This window comes from Rana temporaria, chromosome 2, assembly GCF_905171775.1.
Source record: "Rana temporaria chromosome 2, aRanTem1.1, whole genome shotgun sequence".
NCBI lineage: Eukaryota > Metazoa > Chordata > Amphibia > Anura > Ranidae > Rana > Rana temporaria.
In genome coordinates this window covers 283,463,928-283,485,443 of record NC_053490.1, presented here as the reverse complement: position 1 = coordinate 283,485,443, position 21,516 = coordinate 283,463,928, and the positions used below count along the sequence as shown (strand labels likewise).

Sequence of the window (21,516 nt, the reverse complement as noted above, 5' to 3'; positions counted from 1 at the left end):
AGTATGTGCAAGCTAGGAAAGAAAATTAGCATTTTAATTTCGACAAATCGGCTTCGTAGCAAATGCCAATCCAGCATAAGCCTATTAATCACTCACAATAGTGTTGCAAAGATGGAGAAAAAAAAACTGTCTCCACTCTGGACCGATAACTCCGTAAGGAATACATACTAGGGACTTAATAATCAAACCTGAAAATCAGAGTCCTGTGTGAAATGGAATACAGACAATAGTCACTGCCGATTGCAAGACTGTTGCAGAGAGAACACCAGCATAGATAATAAACTGGGAGCCTGAGCTGCTTGCTAAATGGGGAGCTGTTCAGGATTTCTATATCCAGCCTAAATCTACCAGTATCTGTAAATGACTGTAGAAACTTGCCGAAATATAGGACTATCGCCGACAGACTACCAGTACAAACTGAGAGACATCCATTATTTTATATATTCAGAATAAATCTACCAGCAGCTGTTGATAGTAGCATATATTCGTAACAAACAGAGAACAGCTGAGCCGATGAAAGAACCTTGACTCTCCTGGAGGACACTAGCTAAAGTCTAAGGCAGTTGTAGGTACAGTCATCCCATGATGACTAACTTTTTTTGTTGCCAGTGTCCTATTCTCCTGTAGGCGACAGTTTAGCCAGTGAGTTTGAGAATTTCTGTGTCTCAATGGAAAAGAAATCCATTTTACATATTAGTATATCCTAGAGGTCACTATAATGTAAATCTTGTTTGCCAATTAAATGTAATGCTTTATAACAGGGGTCTCCAAACTTTCTAAACAAAGGGCTGGTTTGATGTCCTTCTGACTTTAGGGGGGGGGCAGTCTGTGGCCATTGGGAGCAAAAACAATTCTGGCGTCATGGGGAGTAAACAATCCATGTTTGGTATTAGGTGGAGGAATAGCACCTCGTTGTTGATAGGAGAAACAGTTCCCTGTCATTGGTCATCTTTGGGGTCAGTGGGAGGAATAGTGTCTCTTCTTTGGTGTCAGTGGGAGGAATTTTGCACCATCATTGGTATCAGTGGGAGGAATAGTGTTTCATCTTTGGGGTCAGTGGGAGGAATAGTGTCCCTTCTTTGGTGTCAGTGGGAGGAATTTTGCACCATCATTGGTATCAGTGGGAGGAATAGTGTTTCATCTTTGGGGTCAGTGGGAGAAATAGTGTCCCTTCTTTGGTGTCAGTGGAAGGAATTTTGCACCATCATTGGTATCGGTGGGAATAATAGTGACACATCATTGGTGTGAGTTTGAGGACACCATCGTTGGTGTCAATGGCAGAAATGGTGCACAGTTGTTGATCTCACCACCAGAATTTAATGTTGGTGTTATTGTTGGTGTTAGTGGGAGGAATAGTGTCCAGTATCAGTGGGAGCAAAAGTACCCCAAAGGCCAGATAAATACGAGCAAAGGGCTGGTGTTTGGAGACCACTACTATAACAATGTAAATATATAATGTTGAGCTAGTTAGAGCTCATTATTTTAGTGTCTTCATTAGTTCAGCAACTGATCTGAAGCTGTAAATCTTTGTTTGGGTTGGAGCATTTGTCACTATGATCAATGATCAACTGTATTTCTTGCGCAGTCTAATAGAGGCTTCGTTTTGACGAGCACTATTGAAATCTTGTGGGTGGATAAATCTTTAGAGAGATATTGCAAACACACATTAATTATACAAACACATTTGGATTTTGTGGTTACATGCCGACAGACATCTTTTAAGCTGAAATTACTGGCACAATTTTATAAAAATACATTTACATATAAATGTAACCACTTTATTCTTAGCACCTAAAGTGTATTTATACTTTTGCAGTCACATTTGAGAAAACCCTGCCGAATGTTTGATAAGTGTTCTCATTTACACCCCTTACCTAGAAAAATAAAAAATAAAAAATATTTCTGACCCTTTTAGGTGATTCTTAGGGGAAGGTGCTATGGCTGGGGGCAAACAATTCTGAACAGGTTTATAAGGAGTCTGTCCCAATAGAAAGTCTAAGGACAGGCTAAGCCTTATCTCATTGACCTAAAACAAGTAGGCAAACTTTGAAAGCTGTAACCCTTCGTTAGGACAGTGTTCAAATCTAGTTTGCCAACACAGGTGGGGTTAATTTAGACAAACACAGCTCCCCAGCCCCATCATAAACAAGAACTAAGTAGGATTTTTCAGTGCTGGAGTTATCAGAGAAAAAACATTTAATATGTTAAGCAGCAATTAAAGGGTTTGTAAACCTTTTTTTTATTTTTTTTTCGAATAAAAATAGCAAACATGCCTATACTTACCTGCTCTGTGCAATCATTTTGCACAGAACAGCCATGACCCTCTTCTTCTGGGGTGCCCCGCCAGTGCTCCAGGCCCCCTCCTCTTCATCGGGTGCCCCCATGAAAAGCTGCTTTCTTTGGGAGCACCCATGCGGTGCTCGCTCGAGTGCAGCTGCTGCGTCCATTGACACAAACAGCAGGACTCCCCCTGCTCTAGATTTGTCACTAGATTTGATTGACAGCAGTAGGCTCAGATAAGAAAAAAAGGGGGGGGGGCGCAGTATAGAATGCATTAAGGTGAAAACGTTGAGGCTTGGCAACCACTTTAATCATTTTTTTAATGCTATGTGAATGAGAACATGATTAACAATTATTAAGTTGTTGGTGTTCTCCCAATTTGACTGCGAATGTATATTTACAATTTAAGGCCCCTTTCACACTGGGGCAGGGGCGGCGTTTTTTTAGAGGCGATTTACCGCCTTTTTCACTGCGCTAGAAAGCATTAAAAACCACCGCAGAGGCGCTTTTCTGGCTGTATAGCCACGGTGTCCCATTGATTTCAATGGGCAGGAGCGGTATACACACCGCCCCTTTTCCGCTTCAAAGATGCGGCTAGCAGGACTTTTTTTGCCATCCTGCTAGCACACCACTCCAGTGTGAAAGCCCTCGGGCCTTTCACACTGGAGACACAGCAGGGGCTGTTTCAGGTCGGTTTGTAGGCGCTATTTTTAGCGCTATAGCGCCTGCCAAACGACCCAGTGTGAAAGGGGTCTAAACCTACATACCAGGGATGTACCATGAGGTCAGTGGCTGGTGAGGCACTGGCTAGTATGAGTACCAGATACACACAGGTTACATATTCACAAGATATGTTTTCGATTCTCATTATGTAGGCGATTGCAGTTCTTTCTTTTTTTTTCATATTCTTTATTTTTATTTTTATATCCAAGGCAACAAAGAGGAATTATCATAGCAAAAAGAAGAGGTACATAGTCACATTCATATTGCCACTCGGGAAAAACAGAGACAACCAGAGAAAAAAACATATCTATATCTTTCTTTTCCTATGGTGTTATACTAGTGAACTGAACATCTTAAACCATCTTATCCATGTCTCTAAACTTGACTTTATTGTTTTCATTCACCTTAAACTCTTTATTTCCCCTTCCTTATATAACCCCCCCTCCCCCCTTCCCAAAAAGGGGGGGGGGGAGGTTTGCGTACAAACCGAGGAATTCAATGCCAAGTGGATGATATGTTTATGCTGGGTTGGCGTAAAAATCCTCCCCAAGTCTCTTTCCCACTTACTAATTCCTGGCATCACAAAATCCCACCGAGGGGAATTCAGCAATCCATACATCTTAGAAACCACTCGAGATAGTGGTTCCTCATCATCACAGTAAGCCTCAAATTTTGTTAACTGTCGCCGGAAATTAGACGGTTGTCCCAGAGATCTCAGAAAGTGATTTCTTATACATTTCCGCTGGATTTCTCCTTCTGACCTTCTGTCAGCACAGCGCACGGTGACCGCTCGGTGGAACCATGGTGGCATACTGGAGACAGGCCGGCCTCAGCTACATCCGCTACTCTCAGATCTGTGCTCAGGCTGTGAGGGCGGCACTGAAGCCCCAGTTCAAGGCAGAAGCAGATAAGGTAGCGGCTACCAATGTGAGGGTCATCAAACCGAAGAAAGAATGATCAATGCTGAACACTAGAACCTCCTGATAGAATGGATTATCCTTTGGTTGTTTCCTGAATACGTCTACATCTGTAAAATGTGTTTCTAATTTAAACCATAAAACCAAATAAAACCGGGATTGTTTTATTTGTAAAAAAAAAAAAAGAAAAAAAAAAAAGAAAGTGATTTACTTGGAGTGCCTGCCGTAAACTTAATTCTAAAGTTCCCCCTGGTTTCATTAGGAAATCAATAGTTGGCCAAGTTTATGATTGCAAGAAATGTGAAACCTTTACAGTACCCTTTTCTTTTAGTTTATTAAATACTCCCACTATTCCTGGTAAAAAAAACTGGATTCCCCATTATAGGGAACAGGGGGGATTGGCCCGTTGAAAACGTTGGATTTCGACAGACCTTGGCCGCAATTATCAACGTTGGACCAATTGTAAGATGTTTCTTCAACTTGGTAATACATTATAGCACCAAGGGGCTCTGCGTAATGGAATCGGACCGATCTGTTGCTCCATATCAACCCAGCGTTTGTAATTCCCGTGCCTACACTAGTCTACCAATCTTGTCAGGTGAGCCGCTTGGTAATATTTAACAATGTCTGGGACTACCATCCCCCAAAGCACTTGGGTAACATCATCAACTCTTTTTTTATTCTTGGTCGTTTCCCTGCCCATATGAATTTCATCAGGAGGGTACTCATTTATCTGCGGAAAGCCACTGGGATGGTTATCGGCAGAGCCTGAAACAAATACAACATTTTTGGCAAGATACTCATCTTAACTATGTTGTTTCGACCAAACCATGAGTGTAATCCATGTTGCCATTTATCGAGAAGAATTCTTACAGTTATAAAGTTGTGGGAAATTTTGTTTTCAAAATTTCCTTTAAATTTGATGGAATCAGTTCACCCAAGTACTTTAGCACATTCTTACACTTAAATCCAAAGTTTAGTTGTATAATCTTGCACTTCTGAGGTGACATTGCCACACTCATCGCTTCAGATTTAGCATGATTTATTTTTAGATTTGACAGCTCACCGTATCTTTCGATCTCTCTCACAAGATTGGGAAGTGAGACGTGTGGGTTGGGCATAGAGAATAACAGATCGTCCGCATAAGCTGATACTTTGTGCGTTTGTTCTCCTATTTAATAAGGGTTCTCCATTTAATAAGGGTTCCAAAGAAAGTGCGAATAATAAGGGTGAAAGAGAAAATCCCTGTCGTGTGCCGTTTGAAATCTTAAAAGATTTTGAAAATATTCCATTTACTCTTACTGCGGCATGTGGGGTTGTGTAGACGCTCCTGATCCATCCGATCATGCGCTCCCCCAACCCCACATGGCACAGCACTGAAAAAAGAAAATACCAACTTACTCTGTCGAATGCTTGCTCAGCATCAGTGTTTAAGAATACGCAAGGGATGTCTCTTTCATTGGCATAGTGGGCCAGGTTGAGGACTTTTATTGTATTATCCCTTGCCTCCCGTGTGGGGACAAATCCCACCTGATCCATATCTACCAGCTCAGAAAGCCATAATTGGAGCCGTGCTGCCAATATTTTCACAAAAAGTTTTAGCTCTGTGTTTAATAATGAAAATCGGCCTGTAACTACCGCACTCCGCCGGGTCTTTCCCTTCTTTTGGGATAACCGTGATGTATGCTAGCACCGCGTCCGGCGGAAATGTCGCAGTCCGGCCCATTGCATTAAAAACCTTTATCTGATTACCTAATAATGGAGCAAATTCTTTGTAGTATCTTATTCTGTATCCGTCCGGACCCAGGGCTTTCCCGGCTGTCACGGTTTTTAATGTTGCGTTTAGTTCCTCCATTGAAATAGGGGTTTCTAGACTAGTTCGGGCAGGTGATGAAAGCCTCAATAAGTCTGCTGAGGAGAAATATTCCTCTATTTTTGACGGAGCAACCAGGTTTGTACCAGGTTATACAAAGTAGAGTAATATTTACCAAATTCCTCCGCTATATCTTTTGGCTTTCGCTTTGGTTGTCCCTCCTTCCCCTTAATTTGCGGGATATACGTTGAAAGATTTTTTTCCCGGGTTTCCAGCCTGCCTGACAGCAACGAACCAGGGAGTCTCGGCCACCCTGCGATCCGATAGGCGGATGGACTGCTCCTGGATGCCGGGCTGTGCTCTGCTCCTCTACACGCTGGCCTGCATTCCAGGAATTCCACTGTCCCCACTGTCCCAGCAACAGAGACCCGCCGGTTAGAAAATAAAGCAACTCACCGCTCCCGTATGCTGAAACATGTCTCCACTCAGTCCACACAGCCCCGCCTCCTCCTAACCCCACGCTGTGATAGACCGAAAACATCTCAGCATTAGAACGGCATTCTGTTTATCACAGCGTGGGGTTAGGAGCAGGCGGGGCTGTGTGCTAGCAGCGTGTGGAGACCGTTTAAGTGTGTTTTACCGCTCTGCAGCCACTAGTCATATCGGCAATTTTAAAGCTGTTTCGGCATGTGCCAAAAACAGCTGTTTTCGGCCGATATGTTTCGGCACCAATATATCGGTGCATCCCTAATATATATATATAACATTTTGGGGGGTTCTGAGTGGTTTTCTAGCAATATGATTTTTACATGTAGGAGAGAAGTGTCAGAATTTGCCTAGGTGGCCAGGGGTAATTGCCATAAGTAAGTAATATACAAATAATTATTATATATTGTTTTTAAGGTAATTTACTATATTTTTCAAAACTGTACTAAAGCAAGTTACTTACCGGACAAATTATTGAAGTTTGAACTTTATAACTTCAAACCAGTAATTTCACAGTAAATAGATAAATAACTAATTATTATGTTATAACATATAGCATAATAATATATTTTTTAGCTTGATTAAAAAAAGTACCTTTTCAGCAGCAGCGGATCTTCCCTCTTAACTGTGTAAGAAAAACATGGGCTTGTGGGTAAATCTTATACCCATAAACCCATGTTTTTTCCTTGTAGTTAAGAGGGCTAGGCTGGAAGGGAGCATGTGTCTTTTAGACACATGCCCCCTTCTATGACACTTTAGTGAGAGGAGAGCCTCCTCTGCAGCATTTTTATGGGACAGATGGGACAGGTTGGACCAATGGTGCTTTACCATTGGTCCAAGGCTCCAAGCTGTCCATTGAGCTCAGTGCCTCTGACAAGAAGCGAGAGGCACTGTGAGCTCATCCTCTCAGTCTGCTGCAAACAGAGTGTGCCAGCTTGTATTTAAACTGGCCATGCTGTATGTAGCTTCTGACAGGCTGCGCATGAAGCCCCGTATCTCCAGAACCATAGGTGCTAGGAACTCCCAAATGTTGACCAGTGGTGGGATAGCTGCATCACCAAGCTATGACCATCGAAACTTGATCATATTTTTATTTTTTTATGTTCATGGCAGGTGAGCGTCTGCCTCACCCGCCGCTCCTGTCTGCACATCCCTGCTACATACAGCCCCACATGTATTGGACATGTGCCTTAATATTGGTATTTTGTTTGGCAGTGAACCTAGCCCATCGTGATAATGATTTTTGAGGACAGATAATACTTTCTTTTGATGCAATACCTTAAATGTTAGGCTATAGTTTTCTAGAAATGAATGACAAAATGGGGAAAATTATGAAAGAGTGATTTTCTAATTAATTTGACCACATAAAAATATAAATGAGGCACAGTGGATTTTTCTGAAATAATTTTAATTTGTCTGGAATCAAACATCACCACTCTTGCATGTTTTGTTCAGGGTATTGGCGAAATAAGGTAGAAATCATGATGTGTATATATTAGATTTTATTTATGAAGATTTCTTCTCACGTTATGACAGGACAAAATGGTTCTACTTTTCAAAATATGTTGAAAGGCCCCAAAGACTGCACCATTTTTAACAGCAAATAGCCTGAAGTGTTAGATTATGAACATTTTGAGCATTTGTAATTAATGGTTTTATATTAGGGAGACTTGAAATTGAAGCAAAAAAAGTATCAAAAATGTAGCTTCTAGTCGTATTTTTAAAAATTTTTATGTATACAAGTAGTAATCTATAAAATGTCATTATATTCATCCTCTTGGTGAGAACACCACATAAGTACGTGGTAAGGTATGTCTGGCCAGACGGTAAGAGGCTGAGAAAGAGGAAGCGCTCCTCAAAACATGTTTCTGCTGTGCATGCTCCCATGGGATTGTACGGATTGGGTGATGGACAAGGGCCTTCTTCTAGGCATAGCAATCCATGGGCGGGGTTCCATATGCTCCACACAGGGGTTCCTGCTAGTAGATGCCACTGACTAGGGTTCCAGGATTTACCCTCGCACCTCTTACCATCAGGCCGGACATACCTTACAGATATGCTGTTACGTACCTGGGATGTGAGCCTGACGTGCAGAGGAAGGCCTCTCGTACAACTCCGGCTCGCGGACTACTGGCAGTGATACAGCAGCCACAGGAGCACGGTGGGGTATGAGTGCCTGTAAACAGTTCAATAGTCCCTGTAGTAGCTGTGGTCAGCAGGCAGATAGTAGATGAGCAGACATGATGCTTGACTGGTGGAAGGCTGAGATGAACCACGAAGCAGTACCAGATGCAGGCTTGCAGGGCTGGGAGCTGTAGCAGGCTGGATGAGCGAGGTGCAGGGTCAGAATCAGCAGGCAGGATCAGAGTCTAAGGGAAGCCAGGATCAGAACAGGCAGCAAGTACTCACAGGTAACAACAAGCTGGATCAGGATCAGAGGTCACACAGGAAACCAGAAATGACACAGAAGCTGCAGACCAAAACAGCAAGGAACCTCTGTAGGAGCCTTTCTTAAATAGCCTGCCTGACTTCAGTATTAGTGACAGGTGTGTGTCTTAAAGTGCTAGTACGCATGTGTGCATGCCGGGCGCTTACATGGAAAGCCTGTTTTCCCTGACATATGCCTTTGATGTCTTCTGCTTGTGAGTGCAATGTACTATTATTTCAATAACAAAGTTCTTGTTTTCCATACTTACTGCATTATGGCTTTGGAGCTTCACGTCTCTCCTTTCCCTCTTGTAGTTTACTTTAAAATATTATACATTGTTTATTTCAGGACAGATAGGGCTTAAATTTGTTGGATATTTAAATACGTATAACTTTATTTCCTTACTTTTTATTGGGAATAAATGGTAAAAAAAATTGAAAATTGCAATTTATTGTAATTTTTCCCAATGCATCGTTTAAGTAATTTGTGCATCCTCATGAATTTACCCCAACATATAACTAACATAGCCTTTTAAATAAAACAGTACCACATTATTGTGACTTTTATGTAACCTAGAAGAATGGTAAAGCACAAAGGGAGTGTAAATCTTCTTGACTCCCAAAGCATTTTTTCGTTTCAACAATGCACATTAAATCTTTTAGAGGTTTTTTTTTTTGTCTTCCGTAACATACTAAATATAATTTTTTCATCACATATAGTGCTTTCATTTGGTAGCAAATTTGGCTACAAATATTTGACCTTCGGAAGATTTACCCGCCTTCACGGCCAGGCCATTTTTTGCAAAACAGCACTGTCTTATTTTAACTGACAATTGCGTGGTCGTGCGACGCTGTACCCAAATAAAATAGATGTCCTTTTTTTTTCCACAAATAGAGCTTTCTTTTGGTGATATTTGATCACCTCTGCAGTTTTTATTGTTTGCGCTATAAACAAAAAAAGACCTACAATTTAAAAAAATATATATATTTTTTACTTTCTGCTATAAAACATATCCAATAAAAAAAATATTTATATTTTTTTATAAAAATCTAATTTCTTCATAAATTTGGGCCAATATACATTCTGCTACATATTTCTGATGAAAAAATCCCAAAAAGCGTATATTGATACGCTAATGGCAGTGATCAGCAACATAAAGCAGGACTGCAGGTGACACGAATGCAGTAATCACTGCACTGTCACTGTACTAACGACACTAGCTGGGAAGAAGTTAACATGGGGTTAACAGGGGCGATCAAAGTGGTAAATGTGTGCCTAGCTGGTGTTTTACTACTGTGGGGGGAGGTGCTTGAACTAGGGGAAGGCATGAATCGGTGCCCCTGCTTTGCAGAGGCACAGGATCCATGCCTTCTGTACTGTCAGAACAGTGACCTGCCTTGTTTACATAGGCAGACAATCCTTCTGCCTCTGTACCAAAGCATCAGTGGGTGCCAGTGGACATCGAGTCTGCCGTACCCTCCGATCAGCTCAGGCTGTGTATACTAACAGTGGGAGGGGGCCGGCGGTGGCGTACACACGCCCCAGACTCGGAAGTGCAGGATCACGTACTAGGTGATGGCCACCAGACGTAGTTGTCATGGTAACATAGGAACAACCCGTCATTTTACACCATCCATTACATAGTTATCTTATTAGCTGCAGCTGGGTTGGGAGGTCGAGTACATCGGGAGATACTAGGTACGTGATCCTGCACAGCAGAGCCGCCTTGCCGCTGTATATGTTATAAGTTATTAAACTTTAATTAATCTGAGAAGGGCTGCATCAATGAAGTATTCCGGTTGAAGACTCATGAGTGACCCACAGTAATTACATAGTTGGGACTATTGAGATGTATGAACCTTTTTGTGCGCTAGGGGTGTTTTGATCAGATATAACATAACACTTTCACTAGTATATTTAGAATTTGTATTGCTAACTGCCATATAATTTATTAACAAACCCACAGGTACAGACCTTGAATAATTTCTAAATATTCCATTTAGAAACTACAAGGCAGCATGTTTGACATTTGCTTTATACAATTACAGATGATGAAGTTTGCTTGGGACAGCTACAAGAAATATGCTTGGGGGGAAAATGAGCTGCGTCCTCTCACTAAAGATGGACATTTTGGAAGTTTGTTTGGTAAGCTTTATTCATTTGTAAAATTTAACTAGTACCTTGTAGTGTCAGTATTCCCATCAGGACTTTTTGTAATATTTGTTGACAGGAGAATAGATAAGAAAAGAAGATTTATTGTCATTGTAAATGCAAATTCACAATGAAATTACATTACTACTCCACACATTTTTTTTTTTGGAAATCTTTTTTTTATTTTATTTGCAACAACACATAGACATACCATACGTACAATAGCACAGCCAACATCCGGCATAAATCCCAGCAGGGACCCGCGCAGGGGTCAAAAGGTAGCAGTACACAGAACCAAGACATGTCAGCGCATTAGCGAGAGGATTAAAAAAAAAAAAACACAATCATCAGTAAGGCAGGCCAGCTCATGCTCCAGGGGCAGGATGATAGTGGACAGGTCCATCTAAGCCATTATGCCAACAGGGGACGGCTCAGCAAGGCCTCAGGCATCGCCACCAGAAATCATAGGGGCCACCTAATCCGCTGCCGCAGTGGAGGGCTCAGCCAACCATTTAGACCAGACTCTGTCGTATTTTTTCGGACAGCCTCTGTGTGTATAAGTATCCCTGTATAAAGGAATCACATTATTACTAATCCACACATTTTACATATAAATGCAACAAGCATCACCTACACATTTACCATTACAATATAAATGAACAAAAATATAAAAACTTCTCCATTTTAAGAATACAGGCATAGATCTCTAGTTGCAGTGGGTGGTATAACAAAAGCTTTCCACGTAATCTTCTGAAGTGAAACTAGCTCTTTGGGTAGTCTTTTTTTTTTTGTTGATACATTGAGGTGGACATGAAAAATATACAGCGCTGTGCTTTATAAATGTGCATTGCACTCCACTGGCTTTGAGAGTCCAAAGACGGCAGAATGTAATAGAAATGAATTTCATTTGTGTAGAAAAAAAAAAATCCCAGACAAGTGATCTGTCATAGTCACATAACTGGCTTTTCTCCAATCATGGAGCTCTCTAACTATGGAGGCTACACACAATGGCTCACATTCTATGAATGGCCTATGTTACCTATGCAAAAATCTGGTAATTTTTGTACTTCCCCTTTTTTCTATACAGGCATTAAAGGTATTCCAAAATTGTGATAAATTGAATGTACACATAATTAGGTCACATCGAGCACGTGGATAAAAGCAGCTGGCCCTGTAGATTACATACTACACTACAGTACAGTGGAGAAGAATGCTTTCAATGGGGCAATAATAAAATATGACCAGAAGCCTTAAAGTATTACTAAACCCACAACAGTAAATTCAGTCTGTAAATTCAGTAAAGCATGCTTGTCATACTGGCTGTGGAACCTTAGGGGTTAATCCTCCACATTGCTGTTTGATCATGTCTCCTCTGATCTTCTCCCAGTGTCTCCAACTCCTCTCCGAATATTATAAATGGAAGGAGTCAGGCTGCACATGCTCAGTTTGGCGTGTATCGCTAGAGAGTTATTTTTTTGTCCTTGGGAGAGTGCATGTGATCAACACAGGGCCAGTCAGCACTGTCCAGACATAGGGTCAGGAGTCATGAAGTTTTATGGGACAGTGAGAGCAGAATGAAAACACCTCCTACCAGCTTTACCACACAGGGATATAAGTCACAAGACTGCTATATACTGCTGATGCGAAAAGGTATTTAGCAGTTTATATTTACTAAAATAATTACATTTCCATATTCTGTATACTGTGGGAGACCAGATATAGTGAATGAAGGGTCCTAGGTTTAGTAACACTTTATGGGCAGTCAATGTTTCAATGTTTCCTTTGTTTTTGCAATAATGAGCATTAAATCATGTACCACTGAACCAAGTGTTGAGTTTCCTGCCTATGAGCCATCTCGTCAATATCAGTGTTGTCATCAGCAAACTTTACAGGATATATGAACATACAGAAATAGAGAATAATAGTATTAGACAGCTCCATTCTCATAGTTTGTAGCCAATTTGTTCGGAAATCCATAATCCATGAGCACAAGCTTCCAAAGGCTTCAGTGCTTTCTCACTGATCACAAATAACTTAAATCTATCTCCAGGCTGGCTTTAAACCCCCACCCCATATTGTGCGACTTAGTAGTTCTGAGATCAATCTGACTTTCTAATCTGCATTCTTGTTTCAGGTCAGTACTCAATGTATTGAAGCCAAAAACAGCCAGGTTAAGAATGACTCTGAGCATAGGTTTCCCGTAATTATAGGTGGCATATTACTGGAGCTAGGTGTGCTGGTTTTACTATATCAACCCCATTGTGTTTAATTAAATGACATTTTTAATTTTATAAAGTGCCTCTATTTTTATACAATTTTTGCACCGCTTTATATCCCGAATCCTATGTTAGATGAGCTGGTATTTTAAACCAGGCAAATGATTGTTTTAAAGTTGATATTTATTTGAGTGGCATATTTGAACATATTGTGTTATGTTTATGGTTGCAATGTTTTCATCTAATTGTTCTTCACTCACATGTTTTGTGTTTCTGTTTTTCTGTTTACTGAAATGTTTTCAAATACTGTAATGATCTTTTCTATAATATCTGTAATCAAGGTTTCGTGTTTTTTTCCCCTACAGCTCAATAACTTGAAATTAATGTACAATTTATAATGTTAAGCACTTTGAGCTCTGCAGTAAAAGAACGGGCCTCAACATAAGTCCAATTTAATTAAGTACTGAAATTATTGTCATTACAGCACTTAAAAACGGATTATAGTAAAAAAGTAAATGGCAAAAAGCTTAACTAAAGTTTTATTTTTATTTTCTTTAAAAACAAAGATAAACAGGAGGATTAGAGGGCAGTGGATTTAATGGTCCTCAATCTGTTTTGAATTTATACTGTAGCTCACTCTTATGCCCTGTACACACAATCGGAATTTCCGATAATATAAAATCTGATGGAATTTTCCGTCGGAATTCCATTTAAGCTGTCTTGCATACACATTGTCAGACCAAATTCCGACCATCCAAAACGCGGTGGCGTAAAAGACTACGACGACCTGAGGAAAATTAAGTTCAATGCTTCCGAGCATGCGTGGACTTGATTCTGAGCATGCATAGTTTTTTCTCTGTCGGAGTTCCACACAGACGATCGGAATTTATTCTAAACTCCATGAAAAAAGTCCGTTGGGGCCCACACACGGTCGGAATATCCGATGAAAAAGTTCCGTTGGATAAGTTCTTGAACACCTACTTAGCGTAGGGTTGCCACCTCATCCCTTTAAACCTGAACTCATATGAATTACACCAGTTCTGGGGCTAATTTAATGCAGATAAGGCACCAAGTGAGTTTAATTACCAACTTAATCAGCCACAGAACCTGTGTAATTAATATGTTTCTGTTTTTAAAGGGATGAGGTGGCAACCCTAACTTAGGGTGACCATAGATTTGTAGAACAAATGGTTTTCTGAGATCTGGCTGGCTTGTTGAGATGATCACAACTGCCAGGACCTTATTTCTACATAGCCTACGAAGACAATGGCCTAAGGTGGCAGGGTAACACATTCAATTCACATAATAAGTAGGTATCAGACTGCCTTAGTGCCTGCACAGTTTGTGTATTTTTGGTGGGACATAGTGTACTCTGAGAACTAGGATACTGACAGTGTAGGGTGACCTTTTCCACTACATTTCAAGTCATTGGTACAAGGTGTACAGATGAAGAGTGGGCAAACTACTGTATTTCTTTCAGGCTCTCCACCCCTAGTCTCAGTGGAGGGGATTTACTAAAACTGGAGAGTGCAAAATCTGGTGCACCTGTGCATCATAGCCAATCAGCTTCTAACTTCAGCTTGTTCAATAAAGTTTTGAAAAAAAAACAAAAAACTGGAAGCTGATTTGTTTCTATGTAGCGCTGCATCAGATTTTGCACTCTCCAGTTTTAGTAAATCAACCCCAATGTGTCTTGTGTGACTACGATATCTGATAATGCTAATGTGATATTAAAGTCTTTTTTTTTTAATGCATTAAGATAAAAAAAAAACTTCTGGCTTTAGAACCACGTTAAGGCTTAAACCATGTTAACCACTTCAGCCCGGGAAGATTTGGCTGCTAAATGACCAGGCCATTTTTTGCGATAAGGCACTGCGTCACTTTAACTGACAATTGACATCCTTTTTTTCCCCCACAAATAGAGCTTTCTTCTGGTGGTATTTGATTATCTCTGCGTTTTTTATTTTTGGCGCTATAAACAAAAAAAGAATGACAATTTTGAAAAAAACAACACAATATTTTGTACTTTTTTTGCTATAATAAATATCCCCATTTTTTTTTTTTTTAAGTGATTTTTTTTCCTCAGTTTAGGCCGATATGTATTCTACATATTCTGGTAATAAATCGGACACGTTTGTCACATTTTTGGGACCAATGACAATTATACAGCGACCAGTGCTATACAAATGCACTGATTACTGTGCAAATGTCACTGGTAGAGAAGGGGTTAACACTAGGGGGTGATCAAGAAGTTAACTGTATTTCCTCATGTGTGTTCTAACTGCAGGGGGACTGACTAGAGGAGATGACAGATCGTTGCTCCTAGCTAGTAGGAACACACAATCTGTCTCTCCTCAACTCACAGAACAGGAATTTGTGTGTTTATTTTTTTTTCATTTTTTTTTTTTTTTTTTTTTTTTAAGTGTATTTTGTGCGTGTACTCGAGAGAGGAGCCGGACTGCAGGAGTTGGGAGTAGGCAGGCCTCCCCCAGAGGCAATCTGCCACCTTTCTCCATGCCCCGGGTGGCAATGGTGGGTGTGTGAGGGGGTCCTCCCACACAGCCCGCCCTACCTGCTCCGCTTTGAAGCCCAACGGGGCAGAGGGACTCCCTATAAGGGAGTGAGAGGATTTGCCCGCTCAACCAGCCCCGTTAGTCCTTCGCCTCTCTTTAAGAGACCGCGTGGTCAAAGTGTGTGTGCGTTAACCCAATTTCGAGTGCGTGTGTAGGTGTGGTGGTTTTTGTGGGAGGGGGGTGGGCGTACTAAGCGCAGGCTTACCTCGCATAGCACACCCACCGGGAGTCGGGCTGAGACCACCAAACTCAATTCACATGTAGCCGAGACCGGGAACCGAACCCCTAGCTGCAGAGGTGAATGGCTTGTCAGCGCAGTGCCAATCGCGTTGAGCCACCGCAACTCCTCGGAATTTGTGTGTTTACACACACACACATCCCTGTTCTGCCTCTCGTGCCCACGATCACACGTGGCCGGCGGTCATCACAACCGCCGGCCATGCGCATCGGCACCCCCGCAGTCCAGCAGGCGCGTGTGCCTGCTATCCCCGCTTAAAGCAGTGTTTCTCAATTCCAGTCCTCAGGCCCCCCCAACAGGTCAGGTTTTCAGGATTTCCCTCAGATGAAAAGGCTGTGGTGATTACTAAGGCAGTGAAACTGATCAAATCACCTGTGCAAAATAATGGAAATCCTGAAAACCTGACCTGTTGGGGGGGCCTGAGGACTGGAATTGAGAAACACTGGCTTAAAGGGACCGTCGTACAGCTACAAAGGTTCGTGGGAACGTGCCGACCTTCCGCCGTATAATGATGGTGGCTGGTCGGTAAGCGGTTAAAGGGGTGGCTACAAATGAGAATTTGTCTAAAGAAGATGGTAGAAATGTGACACTACTAGGACCCATGCATCACCTCTCACCAAATCTCAGGATCTGATTATGTGACAAACTCACTGTTGCACCCATAGATAACTCGCCTTTTCCATGCAGCGAAGAATTCTAATGCTTTCTTTGCTTTTTTTGGGCCAAGTATAAAAAGCTTATTTTACAAAACTTTTACTTCAGTAAAAGTACACTCAAGTTAAATGTAAAATAAACCTTGAGGTGCATACAGGGAGTATGCTGATCTGTTCATTGTCTCCATTTTTTATCCAGGTATGGCTGTTCACCAGTCCACCCCAGTCTCTCTTATTGGTAAACTGGTGATGTGAGAAACTCTGCTTATGATGCAGGAGAGCCATATACACCCACTTACTTAATCCTTGCTGCCCCTCACATTTAGAAAGCCAGATGTAAAAATAACAATCAGTATGTTTTCAACTGTATAAGTAGATGAATGGACATCGTCAGCAGATTTCAAATTAGCTTCCTTTACCTTAGTGCAGTCCCTCCTTCACTTACCTCCTTCGATTTTGCTTTTAAATGTCCTTATTTCTTCTGAGAAATCCTCACTTCCTGTTCTTCTGTCTGTAACTCCACACAGTAATGCAAGGCTTTCTCCCTGGTGTGGAGTGTCGTGCTCGCCCCCTCCCTTGGACTACAGGAGAGTCAGAACGCTCTATACGTTGCAGATAGAGAAAGAAGCTGTATGTTAGTGGGCATCCTGACTCTCCGTAGTCCAAGGGAGGGGGCGAGCACGACACTCCACAACAGGGAGAAAGCCTTGCATTACTGTGTGGAGTTACAGACAGAAGAACAGGAAGTGAGGATTTCTCAGAAGAAATAAGGACATTTAAAAGCAAAATGGAAAGATGAGGTAAGTGAAGGAGGACTGCACTAAGGTAAAGAAAGCTACAGTGGGGATCGAAAGTTTGGACACCCCAGGTAAAAATTTGTATTAATGTGCATAACGAAGCCAAGGAAAGATGGAAACATCTCTAAAAGGCATCAAATTACAGATTAGACATTCTTATAATATTTAAAAGAAAGTTAGATTTTATTTCCATCATTTACACTTTCAAAATTACAGAAAACAAAAAAATGGCATCTGCAAACGTTTGGGCACCCTGCAGAGTTAATATCTTGTACTGCCCCCTTTGGCAAGTATCACAGCTTGTAAACGCTTTTTGTAGCCAGCCAAGAGTCTCAATTCTTGTTTGAGGTATCTTTGCCCATTCTTCCTTACAAAAGTCTTCCAGTTCTTTGAGATTTCTGGGCTGTCTGTTGGGGTCAGGAGATTGTAAAGGCCATGGCAAAACCTTCAGTTTACGCCTCTTGATGTAATCCCCCGTGGATTTTGAGGTGTGTTTAGGATCATTATCCATTTGTAGAAGCCATCCTCTCTTTAACTTCAGCTTTTTCACAGATGACATCAGTTACCATCCAAAATTTGCTGAAATTTTATTGAATCCATTTTTCCTTCTTCTCATGAAATGTTCCCTGTGCCACTGGCTGCAATACAACCCCAAAGCATGATTGATCCACCCCCATGCTTAACAGTTGGACAGAGGTTCTTTTCATTAAATTGTGTGCCCTTTCTTCTCCAAACGTACCTTTGCTCATTCCGGCCAAAAAGTTATATTTTAACCTCATCGGTCCACAGAACTTGTTTCCAAAATGCATCAGGCTTGTCTATATGTTCATTTGCAAAGTTCAAACGCTGATTTTTGTGGTGAGGACATAGAAGTGGTTTTCTTCTGATGGAGGGATCGTGCAGTCAAACGTGGGTTTTGAATTGCTTTTCTCACAATCCTGCGAGCTGTTCTGTCTGATATTTTTCTTGGTCTTCCAGATCTTGCTTTAACTTCCACTGTTCCTGATGACTGCCATTTCTTAATTACATTCAGAACAGAGGATATTGACATCTGAAAACGCTTTGCTATCTTTTTATAGCCTTCTCCAGCTTTGTGAACGTCAACTATTTTCAGTTTCAGTTTTCTAGACAACTGTTTAGAAGAACCCATGGTGCTGATTGTTGGGGCAAGGTTAGATAAATCTGGGCATTTAAAACCTCTGAGATTGACATCACCTGGTCTTCTCAGACAATGATTGAGAACAATCCATGACACTGGCAGGTCTCAGCTTTGCAAAGGGGGCAGTGCATGCTATAAATTCTGCAGGGTGCCCAAACTTTTGCAGACGCCACACCATTTTTGTTTTCTGTAATTTTGAAAGTGTAAATGATGGAAATAAAATCTAACTTTTTTTGACATATTATAAGAATGTCTAATCTGTAATTTGATGCCTTTTGGAGATTTTTCCATCTTTCCTTGGCTTCGTTATGCACATTAATACAAATTTTTACCTGGGGTGCCCAAACTTTCGATCCCCACTGTATTTAGGAAAAAAAATTGTACCTTTACAACCCCTTTAATCATAGGTCTATGTTTAGTTTCAAGTTTCATTTTTAAACAAGATAAGATTGATCAACATTGGCCAGCACCTAACAAGTGAGTCTCGCTCCTAAACAGGTGGACTGAAGGGAGCTACAATTGTGGATGCTCTGGACACACTTTTTATTATGGATTTGAAGGAAGAATTTGAGAATGCTGAAAATTGGATTGAAAATAGCCTAGATTTGAATGTGGTAAGGAGATTTCTTTGACTAAGTTTGAGTATCAAGTTCTTCAAATGTATCAAGCACATTCAAAGTTGAAGGAAAAATGTTTTTACTATCAGTCAGTCAATCAAGAAAAGTTGGTATTATATTGCAAATAATTCTGTGGACATTCAGAGGTACAGGCAGTCATGAGACCAGTAATTCTGATTTATATATTTTTATGGGGATGAATAAATTCTAGCACAAAATTAAGTGCGTTTGACACAATCCAACAGCCAAAACAAATATTGACTGACCATCAAGACTCATAATGAATTAAGAAGTGGGTGAATGTAGTTCAGTATAACAGGATTGAACTCATTTGCCTAAAAACTCATATTAAAGCAACAATTTTTCTATTAAACAATTAGCCTAATAAAACAGACCTTCACCATAAATTAAAATGTACTTTCCCCTGTCTTCTCTCTCCTTCCTCTCACATATTTGGACATATCTTTTTTTTTCCTTCAATATAACATTTTTTTGTGCTGTTCCAACATTTCCATTTTTCTCACCTAGGCAAAAATTACGAAAAATAATAAGCACTTTTTATGATTAAACAGGTAAACTAAACATGAATTAATGTAAGTCTGAGAAAATACTATCTGCATCAGAAATCTTAGTTCACAACTGGCCAGTTGATTACCACACTATGGATCCATTCACCCACCCCTAACATGCCATTGGTATATGGGGGAGTTTGTGACATTATATATATTGTATATTATATTTTATTATATTGTGACTTATAGTGAAAATTGAGCCCCACATCACAAGCCCTACCTCTCTTTATCCCTACTGTATGCTAGGGTGGGCAGGATTTAAGAGTGTTGACCAAGGGCTTCTGGTGGCACAGACCAGCCAGTTCCAAACTGACAAGTTTACTGAAACACATATTACCTAAGTCTTACACATACCTATCTATTTTATAGGTGTGGTTATCCTTTAAAAATGCAAACTACAACATTCATTGTCAGAAGGAGATTTGGGAACTTTTGGTTCAGGTGGCAGCATGACCAAATGGGTCTTTCATGGCAATGACAGTTTTCTATGGGCTAGTGAAAGTGCTTTTTATACCAGTGTCCAAGATGGTTATTGTCTTAGGGGATTTTTTGTGATATACGTTTTTGCTTATACAGTATATGCTGTATATGCAATAAAGAGGATTGGAAAGCATGAACTGTAAATAACAAAAATAATTTAGGAGCAACATGACGACGAATGCTCTGTGAAAATAAAACTAATTCACATAAATAGCATTTCCTGCTCTGCTCTGATTGAAATTTGAATTGGAGAATATCTCTGTTCAGGGCCACTTGCCCAACACATCTTATTTATACTGGTCCAGTGGGAAACATACTTATTTGCCCCCTTCCAAGCCTTCCCTGTTAAGTGTAAATCCGAGCAAGCAGTGAAAAAAGGGGATATATGGTTTTTATTGATTACCATACATTAGTATTGTTATTTGCATTGCTTTGTTAAATAAACATCTAAACTAATTTCAGTATTGTAGGAGATATTTCAATTATAAATTCGCTATTATTCACTTATGAACTGTTTGCATAAATGAATCTGTACACTTAAAGGAGTCCATTACAGAACACTATTGGGGTAATTTACTAGTAGAAAAAGTTGTTCATTTAGCAAAGTGAAAATTCATTTCACAAGGGAATTTTCCTTTAACTTAGCATGTGATTGGTTATAATTTGCAAAGTGAATGAGTAATGCCATTATATATTTTTTTAATTATTAGAATGGAGAAGCCTCTTTATTTGAGGTTAACATTCGTTACATTGGAGGACTGCTTTCTGCTTACTACCTGTCAGGGAAAGAGGTAAGTGTAAAAATCTGTATGTTTATGGCCAATTATTTCTATCTATGTAATAAAAAATCATTACTCTGATACATTCAGTGCTTAGTACTGAAAAGGGCACAGGGAAAGATATCAAAACAGATTTGCATAATACTTACAGTTTACGCTACTTTTGGGTGGACTGTCAAGAGACTTGGGAGATTTATAGAATATATTACCCCAACATTTCGTATTCCTAAAATGTATCAGCTGTACCATGTACGTGTATGAAAAAGTATCCTGTTCCCGTTGTATTGCTTCCTTTGGGTGAAATACCTAGTGTTGCTGCCAGTCCCTCTGATTTCCTAATAAAAAGTGACCAAATTAGGTATAAACGTTTTCTGGCTGCTCTACTCTGATTAGACACCGGCCCCCTGCACAGGCATTTACTGGGAATACCAGTGTTACATTGTTTCTCCTCCCCTAGCTGTATGAGCTCATTATGCAGCTGAGAATTGAGGGTATGTGTTCACTTCTAAAAAAGGAATAAAGAGGTATTTGTAATGTTTTTTTATATGTATACAGAAAAGCTTTACCTTTGATTTCGGATTTAATCTAAATGTTGAAAAATTGTGTGCTCCAAACTTGGCTCCAAACTTAGCCC

At 40.4% G+C, this 21,516-nt stretch overlaps 2 protein-coding genes across 2 annotated transcripts in view; both read left to right on the top strand.

Annotated features, from left to right (window-relative positions):
• Nucleotides 1-21,516, top strand: part of MAN1C1 (mannosidase alpha class 1C member 1) — a 139,096-nt gene that overhangs the window by 48,312 nt on the left and 69,268 nt on the right. The window contains exons 3-5 of the mRNA XM_040337130.1: nt 10,696-10,792; nt 18,933-19,048; nt 20,814-20,894. Of these exons, the coding sequence (XP_040193064.1) occupies nt 10,696-10,792; nt 18,933-19,048; nt 20,814-20,894 (294 nt within the window). The remainder of the gene's footprint in view (nt 1-10,695; nt 10,793-18,932; nt 19,049-20,813; nt 20,895-21,516) is intronic.
• On the top strand, nt 3,724-4,087 carry LOC120926863 (ATP synthase subunit epsilon, mitochondrial-like). The gene has a single exon (XM_040337132.1). The coding sequence runs from the start codon at nt 3,805-3,807 to the stop codon at nt 3,958-3,960; it is 156 nt and encodes a 51-aa protein (XP_040193066.1). The 5' UTR covers nt 3,724-3,804; the 3' UTR covers nt 3,961-4,087.